Raw genomic sequence first — 25,153 nt, forward strand, 5'->3', positions numbered from 1 at the left:
TTAACTTCTAGCAGATAGTATATCCAATTCACGACAACATAATACAAAGCTAAAACATGCAGCATTTGCATTACTACAGCAAATGGCCATCTAAAACCTCAAGCAATAAAAAGGAAATGAAGATGAGGCAGTCCTTAAAGATTCCTGCAAAACTGAAAGAACAGATCCTTCTCTTTCTCCAAAACAAAAATTGGCAGCCTTAATCTGAAACTAGGAAAAAGTCAAGCTCTGAAATGAGTCATTTAGGAAAGCTATGAAATGTTCCCATTTAACAAACTTTTAGGGCTTCAAGGTATCTTTGAAATAGTTTAGGCCTGACTAATTCTACTTTTGATCTAGAGAGAACTCCAAGTACCTTTTTCTTTCATCTAACCCTAAAGAGTTTCAAGTATTCTTAAAGTGCCACTCAGAACATCAATCTATTTCTATTTCTTCAGGTCCTCCAGTGAGTTGCACAGAGGGTAAAAGTATTTCAACTGAGTAAGCAGTAAAAATACTGTTGTCTACTTCTGCTGACATGTTTGATGTAAGTTAATAGCTTTGTTCTATCTGCATCATGCTTGTAGTTGGCACAATTTTGGGTTCTGAAATACTCTGCCTAAACAACTACGAAAAAAAGAGACAAACCACAAACCAACCTTCACACACTCCCATTTGCTCCTTTCACTACAAAATGTTACAAAATATCTCAAGGTACAGAGTCACATTACCTCAGTTATGTTGGTACAGGCCAATTCTGCCATTTGATTTTTTCCCCCCTCCTCTCTTCATTCCTATTACTAAGAGAATATTCACAAAGTCATGCCGTAAGTGGCATAAGTTCACTGAAGTTATTAGCAGTTCCCTTGAATCTGGACTAGGAAGTTCAGGAACTTCAAATCCCTCACTTCATTTCATAAAAGTGCAGGAATTATTTTAAATGTGACATCCCAAGTGTATGACTTTCATAAACAACTAATCCTGTAATGACCAAAGAGAGTCTATAAAAAAAAAAAAGTCAGATAAGGAAAAAGATGAAGAGTAAATTACTTTGGCAATATTAGGCTGCACAAACAGTGTGCAACAATATTACTATCTGTATTAAAACCTCTGAAGCACAATATTATATTAACTCATGTTTTCTGTTTAAAACCAAACTCTTTTGAAAGTGCCACCTCAACAAAATTTCAATGAATTAACATAGTAACAACAGAAAGACTGTGGTCTATGACTGAAATTCTGAAAAGTAGTATTTCACAAAGATTTTGGGTTCTTTTCAAAGTAATTTGGCATACCTATAATTTAAACCCATCTCCCTGCTGTTTAGAAGGGTGAGGGTTGGAAGCACTTTGTATTTCTCTTATGAAAAGGCAAGGACAACCCAGTAATGTGTCAAACTTAACATGATTGCTGCATACGTCTCTAATTAGCATCATTCAAAATATCACTGCTGTTACAAGACCAGAGAAAGCACTATCACTTTCAGTACACCTATGTGAATAATATTTTAGGAAATTAAAGGTAGAATGAAGCTACCAATACTCTTCATAATTTGCTGACAGAGATAAATATCCCGTTCAAGTAAAATTAAATGGAATTGACCTTATTTCTGGTCCCTGATGACATACAAATTCAGTTGTCTGTATTCTGAAATTCCTCAGAGAGGGTTGGTTAGTATAACAACCTCAATTAAGGTGCCTTAAATAATTTCCTTTGCCACATGTATCCATTCTTTATTTGCAGTGGGTCATGCATTTCCTTTGTTTTGATCTTCCTCTTACTCACATGCACAGGCAGAACCAGTGACCCACTCTACTTTCTCTACTAATTATTCACAATAGTAGAATGGCCAGCAAAATGCTCCGATGTCATACTGACAAAAGAATTGGCTACAAAATAAGCCAGGCATTTGACTTCGTATTCTACAGAGATTTGCTTCACTATCCTTCCTGTTCTACAGCATTGTTCATTTTACAGTTCCAAAGTGCTATATAAAAAAGCATTATTAATTTTACATAAAGAAAAGATAGTATGCATTTAGATATTCTCTCCTCTCCAATTTAAAATAATTTACTGTAATGATACAATTTCTGGAAAGAGGCTATACTACGTGTATTCAGAGATGTTACTTCAGAGTGAAGACTCACATTCCAAGGGGTAAATTAGAACAATACAGTAAGTATCACTAATACAAGTAAATCCACAAGATTAAGTATCTGTTGTATAATTATTGCTAAGTCTACCCTGCATTTTTCTATTGGCTATGTATCAGTAACTTTGCTCATCACAACGTTTAGATTTTCAGTCTAACACAAAGGAAGACCTCATAGAAAATGTTACACGAATTTACTATTGTCATAACACTAATAATCTATAACTTGAATGCACTCAGACCTGTAGCAGGCTGTTGCTGCTGAGTAAGTGTTGCAGCCATTGCAACGGCTGCTGCATTTGGTATGTTGCTGAAAGGGGTCGGTCCAGTGGTAACGCGTGGCGCGCTTTGCCACTTCTTTGCTTCTGTTCGTCTTGCCTCAAACACATCCATGGCATCTCCCAGAAAGCTTTTCCTGTAGCCAAGGTATTGGTCTTTGAGCATCTGAAGGGGATGGGAGGAAGCCATTTTAGTTCCATGTATCAGACATAAACCCTTAACTTAATACGGAAAGAGATGCTGAGTTATAAATAACATTTCCTAAAAGAACAAAGAAAAACCCACAAAAAACCAAACCAACAAACACCACCACCAAAACAAATGAGAAGCTCCCTCCAAAACCAAAAAACCTTGTCAAGTTATGAGATAGAAAGAACTGGCTTGCAACAGCCACAGCCAGAAAAGGCTGCATACTTAAATTCTGCAAAGCCATTGAGGATAACTGATACCATTCAGTATGTCAGCCTGAGTCTTTCAATGTTGGAGCAAATCACCACAATTCTATTTGAATCACTAGCTGATCCAAGAGGAAAAATAAAGCCACATTACTAGCTTATAAAATAACACACTTTTCTTCAGTGCTACCTTTCCACCATGGAGTCTGCTTTTGCTCCCTATCACCTTCACCTGTGTTTCTTTCCTTCCTTTCACTCTTGTATTTCTTCTTACCAAAAAGCAAAGTTTTCGAATTCACTCTTGTTTCTGATGCATTTCATTAGCAATGTAACACAGAGCAAATGCAACAGATCATTCTGCCTGAGGGTAACAGGAAGCCCACATCTCTTGTGCCATGATGCCACACCCTCCCTTGCCTCTGCCCTTTCCCCCCCTCAAAACTCCACCACCTTCTGTGGCAATAGCCCAGCTTGGCTTGTTCATCATGAACAATTTCTGTCTGTCATAGATGAGGAAACTACAGATATCTTGCATAACAAAAATGGAATAAAAAGCTTTAACTAGATAACTGATAATTATTTCCATTTTATAACACAAAATATTTAAATGAAATAGATTTATTAAAGGACAACAGTTTCCAGTTTATAGAAGGTATACTATGGTCCTGTCCTCCTGGCTAAGCATATACTTGTTTCCTCAAAGAGGAGTTTGCAGTCCAAAAATTCTCACTCAGGATTTGAACCCCTGTAATTCCAGATCAACCAGCAACAGCAAGAACCATACAAAGAATGCCCTCATTATCACATCAGAAGTGATGTCTTTGGAGAGAAAAGACAATTGTAAAATTCTGATGGAATTTAATACAATAGCAATTTTAATACTGCTGCCCTAAGAGTTGACAAAATCCATTAGAAATCATAAAGCAGTTTTTAAGGCTATGCTATGCTGAATGATTTAATAACATTACCTACTCAAATTGTGCCCAAGCACACTTACTTTTCATCAGGCAAAGAAATGAACTAGGATCACAGCTCTGCCTTCCACAAACCATATCATAACCATCAGGTTAGGCAGAGACCAGTTTCAAAACTGCTCTCCCCTTCTAGCATCTTGTAGCTGAGAAACTAAAACAGATGGTTATAATGACAGATTCACTTAAGCAGTACACATCTTTCTGCTTTTTTAAGATCTATTTATAAAATGCCTTCCAAAATACCAGCACCCATATTCACCCACTAGATTAAATCTCAAAAAAAATTCCCAGAAGAAAAATCTTCAAACCACCCCCTTAATTTCAGGCAATAGAATTCTACTCTAAACTAAAGAAAAGTCTTTCCTGTTCAGTTACACTGACAAGTACTGAAGATGCTATGGCTTACATCTGCACACTAATCCAGCTATTCATATGTATCATCACAAAGACCACTGCACAAATTCAGGCTACGCTCAGATCTCAGAAGCCATGAACCCTGAAAACATTTGGGAAACCTTTCAGGTAATTCTGCTGAAAATATGGATGAACTGATGCATTCTACACCTGGCAGCAAAACTGAATGAATTAAGAGCAACACAAATACCTGCTGGCAGGAATTTGTAAACCAGTGAGTATCTATGCTAACAGAAGCAATGCAATGAATCAAGATCATACAAGATCCTCAGTATTTCTGAACTTTATTCAGAAGAAGTAAAACATTTCAGATGTTTAGAGAACTAGCAATGCAGTGCAGAAGAAGCTCAGAGAAGGAAACCAGAAGAAGTTTTAACAGAGCTATTTCCATTAAGGAAGTCACTTGGCAGAAACAATTTCAAACATTTGTACTCTTCTTCAAGTTGGTTTGTTTTAGTTCGGTTTTTTGTAGCCAAGAAGGATTCTGATGTTTTCAAGAAAAATCATGGATTGAAAGGATTGGAGGACAGTGACATTTTGTCAACATATCCAGAACAGTAAATAGGAAAATGGAAATGGAATGAGCCCTAGTCTGTGATGGAAAAACCAGGCCTAATTAGGACCTTTAATACCTAAGCTTTGACACTTTTCTTTTTCTTTCTACAAATACTACTTACCCTGAAAGCCAGGTTTAAAAACAATAAATGAACAGCACACAACTTTAACCAACATTCTTTGATATGCTGAAAAATCTTACATATGGAAAGTCACTTTTTTCTCTCCTGTTACCTATTTGAGCAAGAGCAGATTTAGATCGTCTTTGCTTGAGATCAAGAGGTCATTGGGCAAAAATCAAAACATACGAGCATTATCTTGAAAACAGACATTTTAAAAATCAACAACTAGAAGGAAAGGAGTTAAATGAAAAACAATTTGTAACACAAATGATAGTGTCAGTTGCTGTCATCCCTATTAGTAAATACTTTAAATGCAACTTCAGTTGAACAAAAGCTAGCTTTTTAATCAAAGTGCTTCTCCAGGACAGTTTGAAAATTTTTAAAAGCAGTCAATTTAACAGAGGGACAAAAAAAACCCCAAAACCCAAAACCAAAACCACCAAACAAACAAACCCAAAACAAAAACCACCTGAAGGTGACCCTTTACAGTCATACAGGAAATACACAGGAACACATCAAAACATACCTTTACATTTTCATGTATTGACTGAAGTTGTGCAGCTAAAGCTACAAATGTTTGATAGATTTTCTGCATAGCCATAGACAAATCTGCAAGATGCACATAAAATATTGGTAAGTAACAATCTCATTATCAGAAGAAAAGATTTAGTGTTTATACCAAAGTAAGGAAATCACCTAAAACCCATACAGCACACAAAACACAAAGAATTTCATGAAATATGTGATTTGACCAAGAAATTGGGTGCCACAAATTATCCAAGGATTTGGACAATTAATTAATAATAATTGATAAATATTAATTATTATTAATAACTTTCCGACAGGGCTTCCAACTTTATTTTGAAAGATACTGTTTTCTCAGATTTATTTTTATATAGATGGTAAAAAGCTTCCTATGATTCTATTATATAGAAAAATTAACATTTAAACTAATTTTAACCTAATTACATAGGAACATTTTTTACCTCACTGGCTTTTACCTAGATACATTAAATCAGATTTGCTTGCCTTTGTATATATTTTCCACTCTTTCTGACTTAAAACATACTTAAGTGTTCAGTTGATTTTGTCAGAAGTAGTAGAATGAAAGCTTTATTTACATTTTAAAAACATAATTAATAAGCATCACAGGATCTCTTAATCTGGCTCTACCAACAAGGATATCATAATCAGAGAAACACCAACAGGGAGCTTCTTGCCTTTTATTTGGGATATCCTATTTCCCACAGAGATATAAGTATTTTCAGGGCACTGACCAAACACTAAGGCAAAACCTTAGCACCAAAGGGAAAATCTCAAGGATTTTGGCAGAATGAGGTATCAGCTCACAAAAAAATGCTGTTCTCATAGAAGCCCTGAAACGATGCACCAAAGTGGAGGACATAAAAGTACTGAAGTTGTTCTTTCATTGTGAAAAGATCAGCTACAATGTTTCCTCTGAATGATACACATAGCCTGAACACAAATATATTTATATATATGTACACTGAAATGCATATAGTAGCTATCAAGTTCTTGAAGATGCATAGATCTAGTAATGACTCTTGAACTGAAAATGTTTGCCTGTCCATAGAGGAATTTCACCCTTGAAAAACAGGAAAGTTGTAGAATCAATTCATGCCAGCCCACAGGGCTGTGGAAGCAGCAGTATCTAGGAAGACTGGTCACAAGTTTCAAATTGGTCTGGAGGCAATTTGCTGATACTGACTACAAGATATTGCAAAATTTTCAGGACATTGAGTCATGGAAATCTGCCTGGCAAATGAAGTTTTTTCTGTATGATAACAGCTACATATGCAATAGTGTTGACTAGATCACCAGGTACTGCTGACAATATGCTCAAACTGACAACAGATTGAACCTTGCCTACACAAGCAAGGAACCTTTTGATTATAGCAGAAACTGCTGAAAACCTTAGGAAAACCTGTGAAGGCATCCTTCTCATATTCTTGATGGAGAAGACGGTCACACAAAGATAGAGAACCCTCAAGATTCAGCAGATCTTTTACTATGGAAGCTAGATCTAGACAGTCCTCTTGCTTTTTGACATATAAAGTCCATATAAAATTTGTGCACCATTCTGTGATGGCAAGATGTTCAAGTAGCACTTAGCACAAAAAGACAAGCACTTGAAAACATTACTTATTGCAGGACCTGTATCTAAAATGGCCCAGAATATAAAGCTGTCTATGACCACAGGAATGGTAAACAACCAGAAGACTACTGCCCAGAGGTCAGCATTCTTTGACCAGAGAGATTTCCTCAAGATTGAATGATGTGGCAGCAAACAAAATAAAATGTTCTCAGTTGTTCAGAATTGACGGCAAAACCAACAGGCTGCAAACTAAGGAAAAGTTCTCATTTTGATCTGGTGCTGACAGACCAGGCACCCACATTTGTCTGGTCAGAAGGCCAGTGCAAAACAGAAGGTGCCAGACATCAGCTAGATGGTGAAGGGAGATGCAGATGTAAAAACAGGCCAGGCTTAAAAATCGCAACTCAGGAAACAGATCCATGCTAAATAGCTCAAGAACCCTTATGAATGGAACTTTTATTCCAAATCTTTACCTCGAACAACTACAGAATTCATCTGAACACTAATTTGTTCAGTACATTAAATGAGAAAACCCAACAATGAAAGAGGGGAAAGTTTAATTACTAAGTTATCATTATAAGTTGCTAAATTCTTTGTGTACAAAAGATTAGAAGTGAAACATTTACCTTGTGGAGTTATGTGTGAATTATTTGCTTGAGTAGCAAGATGATTTTCCAGTTCTTCAATTTGTTGCCTGTACTGCTGCAGCTGTACTTCAAACTGTTCGACCAAGATTCTGAAGTAGCTAGATAAGTAATACAGTGAAATTGCACGATTAAACTTTACTAATTTGTCTGAACTTTTTTACCTGATCTCTGTTAGCCGCCAATTTTTGTTCAATTAATTGCACAGTTAGGTTGTATGACATTGTTGATGTCACTACAATCGCAACAAGAGTGAAGGGTATTTTTCATGTTGAAGACACAAAGATAATTTAAGTGAAGAAATACACCACCAATTCTATGAAGCATTCCATACACATGTTACAAGAAGCAAGGGAAAAAAATCATATTATGAAGTTCATAGAATCTTTAAACAGTTGGGTTGGACTAGATGACCTTGAAAGGTCCCTTCCAAATCCCCTGCCATAAGAAAGGACATCCTGACCTTGAATGCTTCCAAGGACAGGGCATCCAATATGTCACTGGGCAACTTTTTCCACTTTTACCACGCTCACCAAAAAAATTTCTTCCTTGAATCTGTCTGCTTCAGTTTAAAATCATTGTCCCAGTCATAATACGCCCTACTAAAAATTCTGTCCCTGCTTTTTGTACAAGTCCCTGTTAAGTACTGAAAGGCTCCAATAAGGTCTCCTCAATTTTCCTCTTATTCAAGTTGTATTATTGACTATTTTCTACGAGTAACAGTAACTTACTCTGCTGGGGCTGTATTTTCATGCTGAAGACCCGGAGGAGTTTTCTGTGTTCGCAATGCTATTTCCGCATTCTTTAGCTCCTAAATAAACAAGAGAAAATTAATAAAATGTAAGCTTCTGCACAAAGTGTTCAAAAATAAAAATGCTAGGACTCTACTCTTCACTCACATAAAGTATTTTCTTCATGTATTTAACACTGTGATAAAATTTGATCAGAATTTATCCAAAGAACTGACTATCAGAAAGTTGGAGAACTGCAAATACCAACAAAAGTTTGGGGACAGAACAAAAGATAGCACATACTGAAAGCACATTAAGTGCTCAGAAGTTGAGAAAATACTACAGTAAACTGTCAGAGACAATTTTTTTAATTTTACTTCAGAAATATTGCAATTATTGAGGGGTAAAGGGGGAAAAAAGCAATAGTCAAGTACAAGGAAGTAACACACCTAAAAGAGAAAAAATAGGGAAAAAAGGATTATTTTGACTTTTTAAAAAAACATAAATCACTTTAGAAAAATGCCTCTCTATGGAAATTATAATGTTATACATGATAACTACAGTATACACTTCTGCTTAATACTTCCTAATAATTTTACCATTAAGAATTTCTCAGTGCCTGGTTCTGTGACTATACTCAATTGCATTATGTACAGAAATATAAAAATATCATTAACTAGCTTTTGTTTTCACAGAAAATTGTTGAAAAGGGGCAACTATAGAATCCAGAAAAACATCAAATTTTTGACTTGAGAATAAATTATCACTTATTTACATGCTAGTTGAAATAAAGGTGATACAGAACTTGAAAAGCATCTGCATCAGAACTTGAGATAAAACTGTCTGGGCAGTTCAGACACAGATTGGTGGACAGATATGCGACTTAAGTTCCCTAAATGAACAGTAGTGCTTATCAAGAAATTTTGGTCCCTGAAACATTATAGGGTAATCTGGTATTTTTTTTCCTCCAAAGCCATCAGAAGAACATGTCTTTGTATTTTTTCTGCTCCAGAGTCTATCATGTTGTTACAAATGCGTCTTCACTAGCAGCTGAATGTATTACTAAAATTGAACTAAAGTGCACACACATTCCCGTCTATCGCCTTTGCTATGTAGGACTGCTTTCCTGAATAGAAGTCATTTTACTGCTGTTGTACTTATCTAAAAATACTGACAGCACAGATTTCAGTTTCCCCCAGTAACTTCAAAGAGATCAGAAGTGATTCAATTTTTCATTCTGTTTACAGCTGTTTAGTTGGGACACATGTTAACTTGACTGATAAAAAAGGCTAGCTATTCTATATTAAATAATCAGCATAAAAACTCTACATAACAAAGGATATAACCAATTATACCTGTGCAGTTTCAACTTTCAGCTTGTCAATATTAAGAATGTTTCTCTGTAACCCACTGGCAACTACAGAGAGAAGCTGTTTCAAAGCTTTAATGTCTTCTTGAACTTTAAGCATCGCTTTAGAGGACATTCTACTAATTTCTTCCTGAACTTGTTTTTGTTCTTTCACAAATTTCCTGGGGAAGGTAAAAAAACAGGGGTGGGGAGGAAAGAAACATTAGATAATGAACCTGAAGTACCCAAGTGTTTACTTCTTGATCACATTATTTAAATAGCTATTAAATTTATTTTTCCAAAACCAAGTACTGAACAGTAAAATTACCGTAGGGCATAGTACTATCTTAACTCCTAGCATGCTAATACTGTAAATAACCGAACCAAAACAAAAGAAATCCCCCTTCCCCAAATTCCTCAATTTTAAATAGCAAGTGTTTAAAAATGTTACGTTGACCCCTGACAAACTAAGATATACAGAACATTTTATACATACAGTAATACATAAGCATCTTTGTAAAAGCAATTATCACTTTGAACTCACAAATACAAGGCATGCAGCCCAGTCTACAAACCATTTCCTTCCTGCCCAAGAGAAGACACTTATAATTCTCTATTCCATACAAGATCCAAGATGCACATGCAATATGGATATGAGGTTCAATGCTCACTATGCATGTGCAACAGGCTTAATACTCTGAGAAAAATGTAGCCTTCACGCAGCCTGCAGGAACACGTTCTTGTCACAGAGCATCAACAGTATACAATACTTTAGCTAAACAACCGTCATAAATAAAAACCACTACTCACTGTAAATTTTCTACATCTTGACATATAACTGGAGGTAGATTTTCATCCTTCAGCGCTTTGCTATCTCTACGAGAGACAATGAATGTTTAGGTGGTCCTTCAATACTGCCAAACATTTTTGCATGTCTAATAAATATCACTGAACATTCAGGTGAGTGATTACACAGTTTTGCACTCACTGCATGAATATTGCAACTAGGAGTGACTTGGATTAACACACACAGATCCTATGACAGGGTTCAACCCTGCAGTGTGAGAACTTTGCAAGTTTGCAGAAACCACATTTCGGATCAGACGATCGGTCTACAGCAGATGCCAGATAAGCTGTAGGTATTGCATTTGAAGGAAGAATTGCTTAAAATCATGACCAAACATTACTAAATTACCTAAATGGCAAATGTTGGTTATGCAGACCTTTTTTCAATATCAAACCAGCAGAAAACTGAAAATATTTGTTTAGTTTTTTCTATTACAACATGGAACATAAAGAAAATCTGACACTTACTCTGGTCTTGTTCCTGTTTTGTCACCTAGAAGATAAAAACTGTAGGTCATAAATAAAGCTCTGAAGAACAAACAAAAGAATCTTAATGAGATTTTAAGGAAGAACTAATGACTACAATCTACTTGATTTCTCACGATAAGCGGAACAGACCGGGCTAGCTGTAAGAGAAAGTGGGTTTTAATTTACAACTCCTTCAGAGGTAACTATATTTTCAGGAACAATGGCTCAACAGTTGAAGTGCTAACTTCCTGGCACTCAGAGTAACAACCTTTTGTGTCACTACACAAGTCACTACAAACTCATGAACAACTGCAGTTGCATAAGAAACCTGTTTCTGCTTACGCAACCTCAACTCACTTTGACCTGAACCCACAAAACATTCAAGTGTTTAAATTCAGCAATGGCAGACTCCTCTCAGATAGGAAAGTAATGAACATTTGCCTACTGAGCTTCCTCAAAGAATTCTGCTATTGCATTAAGTCCAGAAGTGAGTGAGATTTTACAGAACTGAAAATATTACTGCTTACCTGCCACCTACACACTCTAAACCGCACATCTGTGGATCAAGATGCCAAATGCCTCTGAGTGACAGAGCTGAAAACAGCATCATGCATAACAGGGCACAACTATTTCTAGTTATGGCTGTGGCAGTAATTGCATTCCATCCCACAGCAGTCTGCTAGGAAGAGCACTCACTCAGCCCAAGAAGAGGGCTTCACCTTCTTCAGCTGAATCTAATTCACATCCTGTCAGAGCCACAAAGGCAGAAAGCAGCTACACAGCTAATGCCAATACCACAGACATCTGAAGCTGCACAAGTCAGTGCTCCTTCCAGCAGAAAGTACTACTTTTAGAAGCAACATCTATTTAAACTGTTGGCAGACTGTCACCCAGGACTTTAGACTAACTGCACTCACAACCATACCCTATGTCTTCTACTAACGGGAAAAAATATCTACACGAAATTAGGGGGGAAAAAAGCATGATGGACAAATACCAGAATTTAGGACTTCATCTAAATGATAATCTAAAAAATAGGTAGAAAGCCATGCACACTTTACTTCTGTACTCCAGACACTTCTTTCTATTGAAGTTGTTGCTGTATGTCACAATATTTACAAGACACAAATTTGACATCAGATTTTGCTACTTTCTAGGCAAGTAAGTGCTGCAGATTTTACTTTTTTTAACATTCTCTTAGCAATACAAGAAGAAAATATGAATTAGAACAGGTTTTTATTCCCTGCAGCCATATTTTAAAGAAATACTAGATGGTCAGAAGCAAAAACTTTTATTACCAGTTCCAGAAGAGAGAACACAGGCTAGTGCTGGGATTGCTAGGGCACTTTTCTTTCATAGCCATATCACCTCCTCCCTTTTCTTCATGAGCAAAAGGGAAATAAAACCCTCAAAACCATGGTGCCACCACTCTCAAATCTTAATGCAGTTCCTCATATAGCAGTACAAACAACTGAAATGACAAAACTAAGTAGCAGCACACAGGTAGGGATATTTATAAGGGCTGCTTAAGCTAGCACTAGCCATTAAGGGAAACCCTTCTGAATTAAAATCTCAAAAAAAAGTCTCCTTTGACATTTCCCACTGCTTAGCTAAGGGGTCTCGGCTCATCTGACAGCAACTGTCCAACTCCGCAGTTCCACTATACAACATACAGGGGAATGCAGGTTACTCATTTAAGTTTCCATCCTAACAGGTGAACTAAACAACACTACTATCAAAGTAGGTTTTCACTCTCTGGCTCTCTGGTCCTTATTTTATGATATTTGTATGTTATGGAAGTATTGTGATATCCAAATATTATAGTAATGGAAATCCCCTAAGTGTCAGGGCCTTTTCATTACCCCAAGTTTCAGTAATAAATTCTAAAAACAATCAACATCATCCAGAGTACTCCAGTACTCTCTCCACGAATTATGCTACTCTCTAAGCTGGTCTCATGGAGCTTATATATTTTCTTCTCTTAACTGTTGGCATAGCTAATTCAAAATTTCAGTCCTGAATGAAATAAAGAGATTAAATTAACAGATTCCCCAGTAGAAGCAAAGCAAATTAACAAGAGTCCATATGTCAATGCTCAATATTCCCTTACTTAAGTACTTTAAAGCTATCACAGAAGTAAAGTTTTTATAACTGCTTTTAACAACCTGACAGAACATCTCATATATAACTACACACCAACAGAAACAGTTTGGAAGAGTAACATCTAAAATTAGGACACTTTAGTTGTACAGGCCAACAAAAGAAAAAAACAAGTTAAAGATCTGTTACAGCTGGACAACAGTAATTTCAACCCAGTGCTCTTCATACTTGTAACACACTACTTAAACATAGCTCTGCTCCTCCCTCTAGTGACAATCTGACACAGAGCAGAAACCTGTGATGGCATCTCTGCAAGCAGCTCTGAGTCTTCACTCCCAAGAAGCTCAAGGATTTACATCCTGGTTCTCAAGCTTATATATATTTTTAAATTAATAATTAGTATTACATTGCATTTGCAAACACAATCTTGCTCTTCTGTACAAGCACAATATCTAAGAATGAAATCAACTGAAATGCCTTTGAAAGAGCGAAGTTGAAGTTGCCAACTTTAATCCCACATTCCTAACCCAATAAGTCTTTGCTGCAGTGTTCTGATAATCATCTCAATTTAAAAAATGTTTTAAAACAAACTTACTCTTTTTGTCTGAAGAACTGCTAAAATCAATGCCGCCAAGCCCTTCACTGGCAGTAGTTGAAGGAGCTGCAGTTGTCCCCAGAGATAAACCCAAAGCATTCTGCCCAAGTCCTACAAAAAATCCAAACAGTATTTTCACCTTTTGCAGTGTTATCAAGACTACAACAACAGCACAAATTCTTCCTCTAGACCTAAAAAAGGAAGCAATGAAATGACAGTGAAGTCTCTGACAACAACACTGACAGTGAAATATTTTGTTCAGACCAACACACACCAAAAATAAAGAGCTTTCTATTTCTCCATAGACAGTCATGTATCATTGTTCTCTCCCCATGTCATCAACTTCCTTGAGCCAATAATGGGAATGACAAAGATTCGCTTACATTTTCACTTCTGAAAAAGTGTTAAGTAAAAATTAATTTAAGAAAGGAGACAATTTTTTCAGTTTCATTTTTCTTGTCTATGGATAGCAACACTGTTCTTAACTTCTTAACACTGTTAAAAACTACACTTCCACAGTGTTAACACTTTGTATAAACTAAACCTTACATTGTACAATCACAGATTAAATGTCATTGTTTTGAGACAGGAGAAAAAACTAAAATAACTTTCACCTGTTGCTGCTGTGCTTGTATTCTGGAAGAGTGAACCTCCTAAGCCTGCTAAGGCTCCTCCCAAGGAAAGGCCTGTGGAAGCAGTTGTAGTTGGAGCAGTTGTGCCACCCAAATTTAATGTAAAGCCAGTAGTTCCTGTAGAGAAAAGAAACCAGATTAATGCAGACACTGCCTTCAAATACACCCACAGACAATCTAAAATAAATGAAAGGTCTGAACAGCAACAGCATCTTTATCATAACTGGATAATAAATGTTTTTATTTCCTGCAGAGTTTTCACACAAAGCCATAACCTTTTGAATTACATGTTATTTTGCTTTGCAACCTCATAACCCTAATTAGTCCACATTTACCTGCAACTATACAAAAATTGTGGCAGTCGCCCAGACCATTACAGATTCTAGAACCTAGGACAGAATTTATTTTACAGCATAACTGAACTAGTAAATGACAGTGATTTTTATACTGAAATACTGAAATTTCCTCGTTTTAACATTAAAATATTTACACAAGACACGTGCTACAATAACATTTCCATGATGGTTTGAGCTGCCTTCTGGAATGCCAATTAAAAATGATTAGAAATAAAGGGAAGAACTGAGTAGAGAAAGACCACAGGCATAAAGGGACAGTGAACAGAGGACACTGAGCTCAGAGAGGTGAGCACAAATGCAGACTTCGAAAGCTAAGAAAAATAAGAATCTCAAATACCGTCATGCATGGTGCAGTTCAGCTGAGTTAAATATGATGACAGGAATGATAATATGAGAAGTAATTTAAAATGTTTAAAAACATTATTTCCAATGCTAGTTAACCATTTCAGGCCATTCCCAATAGGTAGACATTCCCCAAATTTGCAGCTGCATAAGAAGGAAGCTTTCAATCTTTAGTGAGGTTAACAATAAGAAAAATAATTGCACATGACAAATCAGCTCTTGCTACACCTCTAATGACTTGGATTATATGCTGTCTATAGCACTAGGTTCTCTGACCATAATTCTGTCTGTATTACAGTACCCAAATTTAGAACTCAAGAAGTCCAATGAACCCCTTTATTCATGGACCACAAGAATACATAAATGATAGAAAACCAGATGTGGAACTGTTATACAAGAAAGTTTTATTGTTAACAAGCAAACAAAAAATAGCCCCATATCCCTAAACATTTTCCTACCTGCTGCAGGAGTTGATGTGAGAGCAGATGATAATGACAGGCCACCCGCTGAGGTAGAAGTAACAGGTAAAGCAAATGGCGTGGCTGAACCTGCAGGTTTGCTGAAACCTAAACTAAAGCCTGTGGTAGCTGCTGATGTGGTGGCAGGTGTGCCTAGAAGAAATCCAAAACCAGTTAACACTCTTGAAACATTCTGTTTGAGAATGAAAGCAAAACTCACCACCTCTTCTGCATCTCACTTAACCAGCCTGAGTGACACAGCTCAACAGATCACTTGCATCCAGTAAAATATCCCCACAGAACTTTCTAATGAATTTCAGTGGTTTACATCAATTGCACAGGCATTTTTTGCTCCAGAAATCCTAGGGATCCAGTGGGCTTTAATTCTGGACTGGCAATGATACCTACTAGAATCCTAAAACTGTATTAAAAAAAAACTACTTCCACCAAAAGCATCTAGTAGATGACACAAACATTGGAAATGGAGCTATAAACAATACTGCTCAAAATACAGACTACAAATTCCCAATTAGACAAGCACACCAAAATGAATGCAAATGTTACTCCCTCAAAGCTTTTAAACGTTTCTGAAGCAAAACAATTTCTAATTCCTGCTGTTTTCATAATAAGAACACATTTCACGTTCTAGAATCCCTATTACAAAGAAAAGGAGTACGTACATACTCAAACCACAACAGCAAACACATACTTTGTATTCTCAGTAACTGCTGTTTTGGATGACATAATTTCATCCAGCTAGTGAAAAGAATTAATGTTCATCTGCATAGTACTGACTTCCACATGACTATGTATCACACAGTCTCTCCTGGGTTAGCTGCTGCTTCTCCCTTCTGCCCTTTTGATTTCCTTCTTTATTCCACACTATTTTTACCTATTTATTCATAGTATGGCTTCCTAAGTTCTTTGACTGCATTGTGTCTTGTAGCACCTCCACCCTTAACATTAGTGATAACCAAACTCAGTTACTCCTCAGACCTCAGCTGTTGTTTAAAAAGAAAACAAAATCCAAACCAAGCTAACAGCAACCCACATACTCCTGTGTTTCTAATGACAACTACAAAATACCACAGATGGATCAGAGAAACAAAAAATATTCTCAAAGTCTGTTCCCAGTTCTATCCTCTTTACTCTTCTTAAAGAGATAATTACCAAACAAACATGTTCACACAGGATTCACTAGACCAAGAGATTCTGTATGAATAATTCTTTGGTAACAGATCTCCCTTCCCTCTGCTGAAGGATGAAACTCATTAGGGGAACATAAATACAAAGTCCAACTTCTGACTGTCATTGTTGTACAAGAACTGAATCCTTTAACAAGTAAGAGTGCCCAGAACTTCAAGGCTCCATTCTGATTTCCAGCCTTAACATTTGCGTTGCAAAGCAAACAGCAATTAGTTATGGGGGAAAAGCTCACATTTGATCACCAGCTCCATACATTACAAGAAAGATTTAATTCCTGGGGATTTTTGTCTATGTAATATTAAAATCCAAATTAGGTCCTTACCTAATGTCAGTCCTGTAGCAATAGTTGTTGCTGTTCCTGCTTTAAGAATAAGAACAAATGAACAGGGTAAGAACAGAAATAGAAGGCCACAGAGAAGCTGTGACAGTAAAAAACATGAAACAAAATCCTGAACTAATGCAACATTATGAGACAGCTATTACACAAGTTCTTTTCCTGTAGAGTACTGAAAAAGAATATACTAACACAGAAAACAGTATGGGTAAACACCAGCAGCAGAAATTAAAGCACAACTGATTTCAAAAAACGTAACCTGTCTTTGTAAGATGCTGCTAACAGCGAAGCTGATGTTAACACAGCAGTATAGTATCTGAAATTTCAAATAACATAAAGAAAAAAGATGAAAACTAGTAATCCTATCATGTATTTTTTTAGCCACATGGTAGTACATAACATCAGCATGCAAACCAGCAGATTTACAGTATAATGAATAGGATTATAGAATCTAAAGTCCTTTTAAAATCCTGTCTTGTTTTAGGGTTTCTGGCCCACTTTAAAGAGACTATTCTGGATGCAGTGTTAGGCCACTTCATATTTTAAAAACCATCTGATTAGATTATCAAAAGAATCACTGAAATAAAATTACCCCAATGTAGCCAACCACAGTAATACAAGCTTTCAGTCTACTGTTGATTTTATTTTTAGTAGATTGGTCCTTAGGACTTTCCCCCATCTACTCATATAAGCATACAAGAAGAAAAAGACCATTTTATCTAGCAATACTGCAGCAAAGTAAAATTTATGTTTATTTGACAGCTGAAAAAAACCCACCCTGTCTGGAAAGCTTTTTAATTTTGTACTCCATTACTGCTATAAGAAGCTGTGTGTTCACAGGCTGAATTAAACACTTAAGAAAATATTCAATTCCTTCAGGCATATTGCATTAAATATCCCCAAAAACAAACTCAGAAGTGTTCACTACTGCAGAATTACAAGTATTGCATTACAAATGCAAACAATCTCACAAAGGTTTAAACTACTTTTAAAATCTAAATATACCTCAATTTTAAGTCAATTCTGAGCATCCTGGATGAAAAGTCAAGATTTTTAAAACACACCAGGATTCAAACTACAAAACAATTTACACATAGGCCAGGAAGTTTTCTGGTAACTGCAGTCGTCTTTCTGCTGCACTGGTACCACTTAATTCTTAATGAATCATCTTTCAAACTACTCAAAGAAGCAGCTTTATAAAATTGTAATATTATTCTAATATAAAATTGTAAGTAATATTCTAAGCTACAGAACGACTGTAAAAGAGTAAACATTTTAGTATGACCCAGTTTGAGTAAATATCATTTATATCTTCACTGCTGAATCCAAAACTTGCAGTACAAGAATTCTTTTCTACCTGTACTGGTGCTTCCTAGTGTAAAGCCAGTGGTTGATTTTGATCCAAAAAGTCCACTCCCAAAACCCAATGAAGGAGCCGATGTAGTTGCCGTAGCAGTGGAAGAGCCCAGAGTTCCAAAATTAAGTCCTCCTGTTGAGCTATGACAAATAAGACTATTAGCAGCAATTCTATTTCAAAATGAAAACTCTCCCCCCTTACATCAATTTCTTTCAGATGCCATCATACACTTTCCCACAAACATCATTCATCACAAACAACCCAGCTGGGCAAGACAGAGTCCAAGCTCACTGCTACTGAACAGAAAGAAGGAGCCCATTCCCCCTTTCCTTCCACAGCTCTGTAACTCCCATTGCTCCCCTGGCAGTAACCCCAGCATTTGTTCAGCCAGTGCTGAGCTGATTGATCTTACTAGACCACTCAGAAATTTAAACTTTTCTCTGCCAGATATCTCATTCATTCTGTCTAATTGTTCTCCCCATGCTACTGAAAGGAGAGAACAAATGCTAGAGGAAGCACAGAGTTGATAACAAATCTGTATGATCTTTTCAAAGCAGGTTACAAGTCCAGGTAGTTCTCTGACCAGAAATTTCAAACAGTGTTGCTTTCTTTCATTCTTAAGTGATAAGCAGAGACACAGAATCATTCACATCAACACCACAGCTTCACCCTATCTTACTATCAAAACACACTGAAGCATGAATTAATTTTCTAACCAAAATGCTATCCTTTTGCACAGATTCCAACCACACGCCCACTGTATTTTTTCAGACTGTCTACCTGTCAGAAAGTCATAGAAAATCAACTTCCAGATCTACTTTTACAAATGAAGGGGAAGAGAAAGAGCAGAGATAATCAGATCAGTCATCACTAGGAAAATGAAGGCATTAATACTTCTTTTGGGTGACTACACATTTTAAACTTCATGCCAAAGAGAAAACAAGCTTTACAATTAGCTTGTTTAACTGAACACAGGAGAATAATCACGGTTATCTCCAGCCAATGAAATTACAGCTACTAGCACCCAGATGAGGCTGTAGTTTTAAAAATTTTCTTCTTATTTGATGAAAGATCAGATGAGTAATTTGATTCTGGTCCCATTAGTGAGCCTTTTTAAAAATCAGGTTCAGTTTTCACCAACATTTTGCTTTAGTACAACAGCAACACTGAAATAAAACGCAATTTAGACTTCACCAAGGACTTTTATCTTTTAGATGTTCAGTATTCTCTCATTTCTCCCTTATCTCCTCTCTCTTTGTGTATGAGGGCAGCTCCTAAAATAACAAGTCAAACACAAAAGTAAATCCAAAAGGTACAATTAGCTCTTGAATTAGAACTTTTCAAGCTTTCAATAAAACTGCTCATGGCAAGCCCAGTTGTCTGCAAGTTCAGAACTAGGTGTGAGTTGTTTTTTAGGCAGTAATTTAGGAAGCAGAGTGGCCAAGAAGCTTAGAAGGACAAAGATGCACAAACTGTGGCACAGGATCCACAGCCCTTCAGCTGCCTTTACTCCCAAAATTTCAACATACCAAACTGCAGCACCATGACCTAACTACTTGGAAACTTAAACATACAACATGGTGCTTCTCTCACTAGTCAAGAGCTTAGGTGTCTCATCTTTCCAGTAGATGAATCTTCTGTGAGAGTTTTTTCATGTTACAGCACTCCAGTAGAAGAAAGCTAAGGTACAAACTGTGATATTCGGCACTACAGGAGGACAAAAAAAAAAAGCCCCAAACCAACACAAATAAAATGAAGTGGCCTTTTTTTCAAGGTAGAAAGAATCCAAAATGTAGGAACAAAGTAACGGCAGCACTCTCATCAGCAGGAGAAAGCATGGGCGGAAGAACACAGATGGGAGGTCAGGTCAGTGAAGTCAGGTCTGAACTCTAATTCTAGAACTAGAAGGAAGCACTGCCCCTGGCTGAAGAACACAATAAGCAAACAACAACTAAAAAGGAGTGCAAGCACCTGAAAGGCTGCTGGTGCAAAGAATGAATTAGATGGGCTTACATGTCACAGAGGCTTCCAGCCACCAGAATATAATAATAATCCTTGGTCATGTGACACTTATGCTTAGACCAGACAATGAAATTCTTTTTCTCCCAACACCTGGAAATATCATCTTAGACCCAGCTCGGAAGAACAGCTTCTTCTTACACTCTTAAACACGTTCTCAAGCAAATTATCTCAGAAGGATGCTCAAGAACCAGTAAGAAGGCCCCTTCCTCTATGAGATTCTTTGACCAACAGCCCTGAAGACTGGTCGTGCTTGTAAAAATAAATAAATGAATAAAAATACGGAGCACCATACTGCTATTGCTTAGCACGTATTAAATTTTTTTTAAGTGATAAAAAAAGCCAGCTGGAACATAAAAAAAGCCCACCAAACAAAAACATTTAAGTTCAATACACAGTTTTTAAAAGCGCAGATCAACAAGACAAAAGAGTTTCTCTTATTTCAGTACATTTAGAAGAATGGTTTTGAATTAACAAACAGTATTTTAACTTGCTCAGTTGAATCATAGGAAACCTACATTAAGAAGGCATAAAGCAAGAGGAAAAACTCTTTATCAAATCTACATAAACTTTACTGTAGAAGTTAAAAAAACCAAGCAAACAAAAAAAAAAACCACCAGAAAATCACCACGAGATAACTCAAAACCCCCAAACAATCCCCTTCCTCCAAAACCAAGCAGAAATAACACAACAAAGTCATCAATCTGTCACAACCACAACATTTACATTATTACAACAAACTCAGAAATCTTATTCCCCTCTCCTATGGGCTCCCAAAGAAGCAATACTGCCATTTAACCCAAGAATTAAATGGATGTCTTTCAGATCCAGATGTTCTGTTCTCTCCATCTCACAGTGCTATTTCCTGACAGTTCTAACAGGTATTTCCAAATGTTGCACCTTAAGCGAGGCTCCCTTGAGTAACCACCCCTGTCCATTCAGTTTACACTACAGTGATCAATTCTAAATACATTTGGGCAAGTCTCTGACACAACAACCTTGATCTTCAACAGAGGTACAACAGCAACCAGGTCAGAATAAAGAGCCTCTGCAAGTCCAGTTGTGTGCAAAGAAACAGAAAATAGGGGGGAAAAAACCGCAAACCACTAACAAGAAAGGCTTCCCTATTATTCTGAGAAACCTAAACCATAACGCTTGGAGTACAGAGCCTGCTATACATCACATGCACAAAGTTCTCCTTTTAGTCCAAGATACTATACACCGAATACAAGGTTATTTTTGTTAGAAAGGGTTAGCTGGAACCTAACTTCTAAAACACATAGAGAACATCTTTTGGACACCGAACATGTGGGCTCTGGCATCAACGCCGCGGACACAAACGCGGGCTGACTTCTGAGAGAAACCTGGATGCACATCTGATTCACATCCTGCGTTCAGAGCGGCAGGCTGAACCGTAGAGGGACGCATCCAAAGCCAAAGCAAAGAACAATAAGAACAGCAGCTCCCTTAATTATTAGCTGCTGAACAGATCGCTCTCTACAGGCGCAGAAGACAAGGCGAGGGAGGCCGGGGCAGACACGGCGCACCAAGGGCCCTGCGGCCGGGACGGCCGGAGCCCCGGGCCCCTTCGGGGGCGGGCGAGGCGCCGGGCCCGGGGCAGTGTCTCGCTCACACACACACGCACGGGCCGCCCCCGCCCGCCGGGGCCCGTGTTCAGGCTGGGCCCGGGCCCACGCGGCAGCCCCAGGCCGCAGGGGGCTGCAGGCACGGCCGACCCGAGAGGAGCGGGGAGCCGCGTTACCTCGGCGTGGCGGTCCCGAAGGAAAAACCCCCGACTGCTGCTCCTCCTCCTCCTGCCCCGGCGGCCGCCGTGGAGCCCAGGGTGCCCGCGCCGAAGGAGAAGCCCGTAGACATGGCGGCGGCGGGAGCGGCGGGAAGAGCCGGAGAGCGGGGCCGGGAGCCGGCGGCGAGGGCCGGGTCGCTGGGTGAGCGGGTCGGTGCTGCGGTCGCGGCCCCTCAGCCCCGCATGGCGCCCGCCGCCACCTGCGCAGCGAGCGGCGGCACCGAGCGCGCGGACGGACGCCGACCACGCTGCCCTCCGCGCGCCCGCCGCGGTGCACCACGGGACGGCCCGGCGGCCCTTAAAGGGACAGCGACGCGCGGGAGCCGCGCTGGGAGAGAGCGCTGGGGGCGCTGCGTTCGCCTGGGCCCCAGCACCAGCAGGGCGGCTGGACCATGGCACAGATTGACATATAACAGGTTCCATCTCAACGGCAGGAAACACTGCGGGAGTGACCGAGCACTCACCAGGTTGCCCAAATAAGTGGTCGTGGGGTCTCTAATGAGTTTTAAAGGCCGCTTGGACCTGGTATTGGGCAAGTGGCTCCCAGTGGCCCTCAAGCACGTGGAGGCTACTAAGCCCCTCCAGGGACAATAGAAAGAACCATCTTCCAGGAATATCCCCATGTGCGAGACTCACGGACTGAAGCAGAGGCCTGCGTGACCAGGGAATGGCTCGCTTCCCACACATCTACTGTCACCCCATTGTTAGGAAAATTAATCCAAGATGCCAGTGGTTTATGTCAAAAAAGGAGACAGAGGAGTCCTGTGATTTTATTAGAATAAAGGGAAAGGCTGTGGGGCCTTTCCCATGGGGGTCTCTAAAATTGTTGGGGAACGCAGCCCCCTTTTATGCTAAGTTCCCAATCACCCTCTTCTTTTTCCCAACTGGCTGAGGTACTCGGAAGGTACAGACTTCCCAAGACACTTATTGTGAAAAACACCAATCACTTGTTTTTTAAAATTTTTAAAGTGTAATGATAATAAAATGGATACAAAAATAGCAATATAATTAGAGTAATAAGAATTTGGACAGTTTGGGTTAGGACAATATTAGACAACAGAAACAAAGAGTTATGGATGTCTGGGTACCTTTTTCTGGGCAACATAAGCCTGGAAAAGGGACACATTAACAGAGGACTGTGATAAATAGGTATGATTCGTGCTGATAAAAATTGAAACAGTAATCAATATTGATACAGTAATTAATATTTGAGAATAATAAAATAGTTAATAGTTAAAAGTTGTAATGCCAAAGAAGAGAGGGAAAGGAGGGGCTCCACCCACCCCCCCTTCCCAGCAGATGTTCTCAAGGACCACAGGAAAGGAGCTGAAGATACAGTTGCTAAAAATGACCAAGAACCTGGTTGGGTCCAAGAAAATGCTAATTATAAAGGACTTATTGCTTTGATATGTAGATGCAGTGATACGTTAGTCTTGGCTTACATTGTACTGGCTTGGTGCGCATGTGTAACCCAAAGGTGAATTAAAGGACAACGAAGAAGACTACAGGGCCTTCATCAGTGACGACCCCCAAAGACTTGTGCGACCACCAAACCGAGTGGTGGCGCATGCATGGTAAAGGTGGTAACGAAGGCGGAGACAGAAAAGTGACGAACCGAAAATGGGAGGAGATGGCATTGACACATGGCATATAAGGGGTGACTTTTACTTGGCAAGCTTGTATGTGAAGTGGCAAGGGTCAAGAACCCTGCCCTCTGTACCCCGCGGTTGTTTTTGCTTATGCGCTATTATTTGAACCAAATTATCCCTGATTTATATATTTTCTAAACTATTCAATTAAAATTGTTGCTACCTTAAATATTGTTTGGTTTTTTTTGATGAGATAATTGGGCAAACATAACAGGACTAACTCTTAAAAACAATAACCTGTTGCATATTCATACATCTCATACACGATGCACAATTTCCATTCAAACAAAGGATTCTGTCTGGTCATCATCAACTTCTTCCTCTTAATCCTAATGGCGTCGTCATGGCTGAGCGAGGTGGAGAGAAGTTAATTTCTTCTGATAAGAGAGCAATACTCTTTCTCTGAAAGATTTAGGTGTCCTGTGGCTGCTATCTTGCCACGAGTCCTTTCTTTAAAAAAAGTATCTCACATAGCATAGTTTCTATTTTAACATCATGTTATAACCTAAAACTATATTTAACACACTACCTAAGAAAATTAATACAGCTAAACTTTCTAACATAACACATACAAAATTCATTTGAATATTTGCGAAAAGCCAATCATAAAATATGCCTTTTTCACACCTACTCTATGCCCTGTTTAATATGCACCTTTCTTTTGTCAAATAAAGAAAGAAGAAGAAACTGTTAATAATTCTATTAAGCCTTTGTTTCTTTTTTCTGGGTTCAAGAATATAACACGGCCTTTGCTGACCAACAGCCTGTGTCAATTAGTAACATTTTCTAGAACTAATATTTTCTTTTGTAACTTCCCTATCTGTAAGTTCCTAGCCCTATCTATGAGCAGATTAATATGGTCTGTTTGTAAAGACACATTTATATTATTCCTTTCAACATCATGGGATCCATGGGTACAGTTCTTGGGCATCCCCATGGGGGAGAAGATTGGTTCAGCCCATTGACGGATCCCAGAAGGTATAACAGAGTCTTCCCTAACTTCTCATTCTTAACTCACTTTTATTATTTTTTATGTCTAGGTGGACACTGAGTGACTTTAGTTATACATCTTGGCCAGTGAGGGACAGTCGTACTTCAGCAGGCAGGTATCTCAGGATAGTATCTGAGATGATGGGAACATGTCAGTCCAAGGAGAGTGATTTCACCATGGTTTCTGATTCAACAGCAGCACATCTTCCTTTATCTCCCTTGGTTTTCATCTGTTGCGTGGATTTTCAACTGGAAATCGCCACCGAATTCCTCCTACTTCTGCAAGTG

The 25,153-nt window shown here is 38.3% G+C and overlaps 1 protein-coding gene across 2 annotated transcripts in view; it reads right to left on the minus strand.

The window, feature by feature from the left end:
- The window catches only part of NUP58 (nucleoporin 58), a 36,174-nt gene extending 13,729 nt beyond the window's left edge, over positions 1-22,445 (minus strand). The window contains exons 1-13 of one of the 2 annotated variants that reach the window (XM_064717116.1): positions 22,185-22,445; positions 18,404-18,543; positions 17,035-17,070; positions 15,507-15,659; positions 14,333-14,467; positions 13,719-13,829; positions 11,024-11,048; positions 10,520-10,585; positions 9,717-9,891; positions 8,362-8,441; positions 7,613-7,731; positions 5,397-5,479; positions 2,374-2,575 (exon numbers count right to left, since the gene is read on the minus strand). In XM_064717116.1, coding sequence (XP_064573186.1) covers positions 2,374-2,575; positions 5,397-5,479; positions 7,613-7,731; positions 8,362-8,441; positions 9,717-9,891; positions 10,520-10,585; positions 11,024-11,048; positions 13,719-13,829; positions 14,333-14,467; positions 15,507-15,659; positions 17,035-17,070; positions 18,404-18,543; positions 22,185-22,297 — 1,438 coding nt within the window. In that variant the 5' untranslated portion in view covers positions 22,298-22,445. Of the gene's footprint in view, positions 1-2,373; positions 2,576-5,396; positions 5,480-7,612; positions 7,732-8,361; positions 8,442-9,716; positions 9,892-10,519; positions 10,586-11,023; positions 11,049-13,718; positions 13,830-14,332; positions 14,468-15,506; positions 15,660-17,034; positions 17,074-18,403; positions 18,544-22,184 lie in introns of both variants that reach the window. The other variant, XM_064717112.1, reaches the window with a different exon arrangement.
- Positions 22,446-25,153: the final 2,708 nt, after the last annotated feature.

Source organism: Zonotrichia leucophrys, chromosome 1 (genome assembly GCF_028769735.1).
Source record: "Zonotrichia leucophrys gambelii isolate GWCS_2022_RI chromosome 1, RI_Zleu_2.0, whole genome shotgun sequence".
NCBI classification, from domain to species: domain Eukaryota; kingdom Metazoa; phylum Chordata; class Aves; order Passeriformes; family Passerellidae; genus Zonotrichia; species Zonotrichia leucophrys.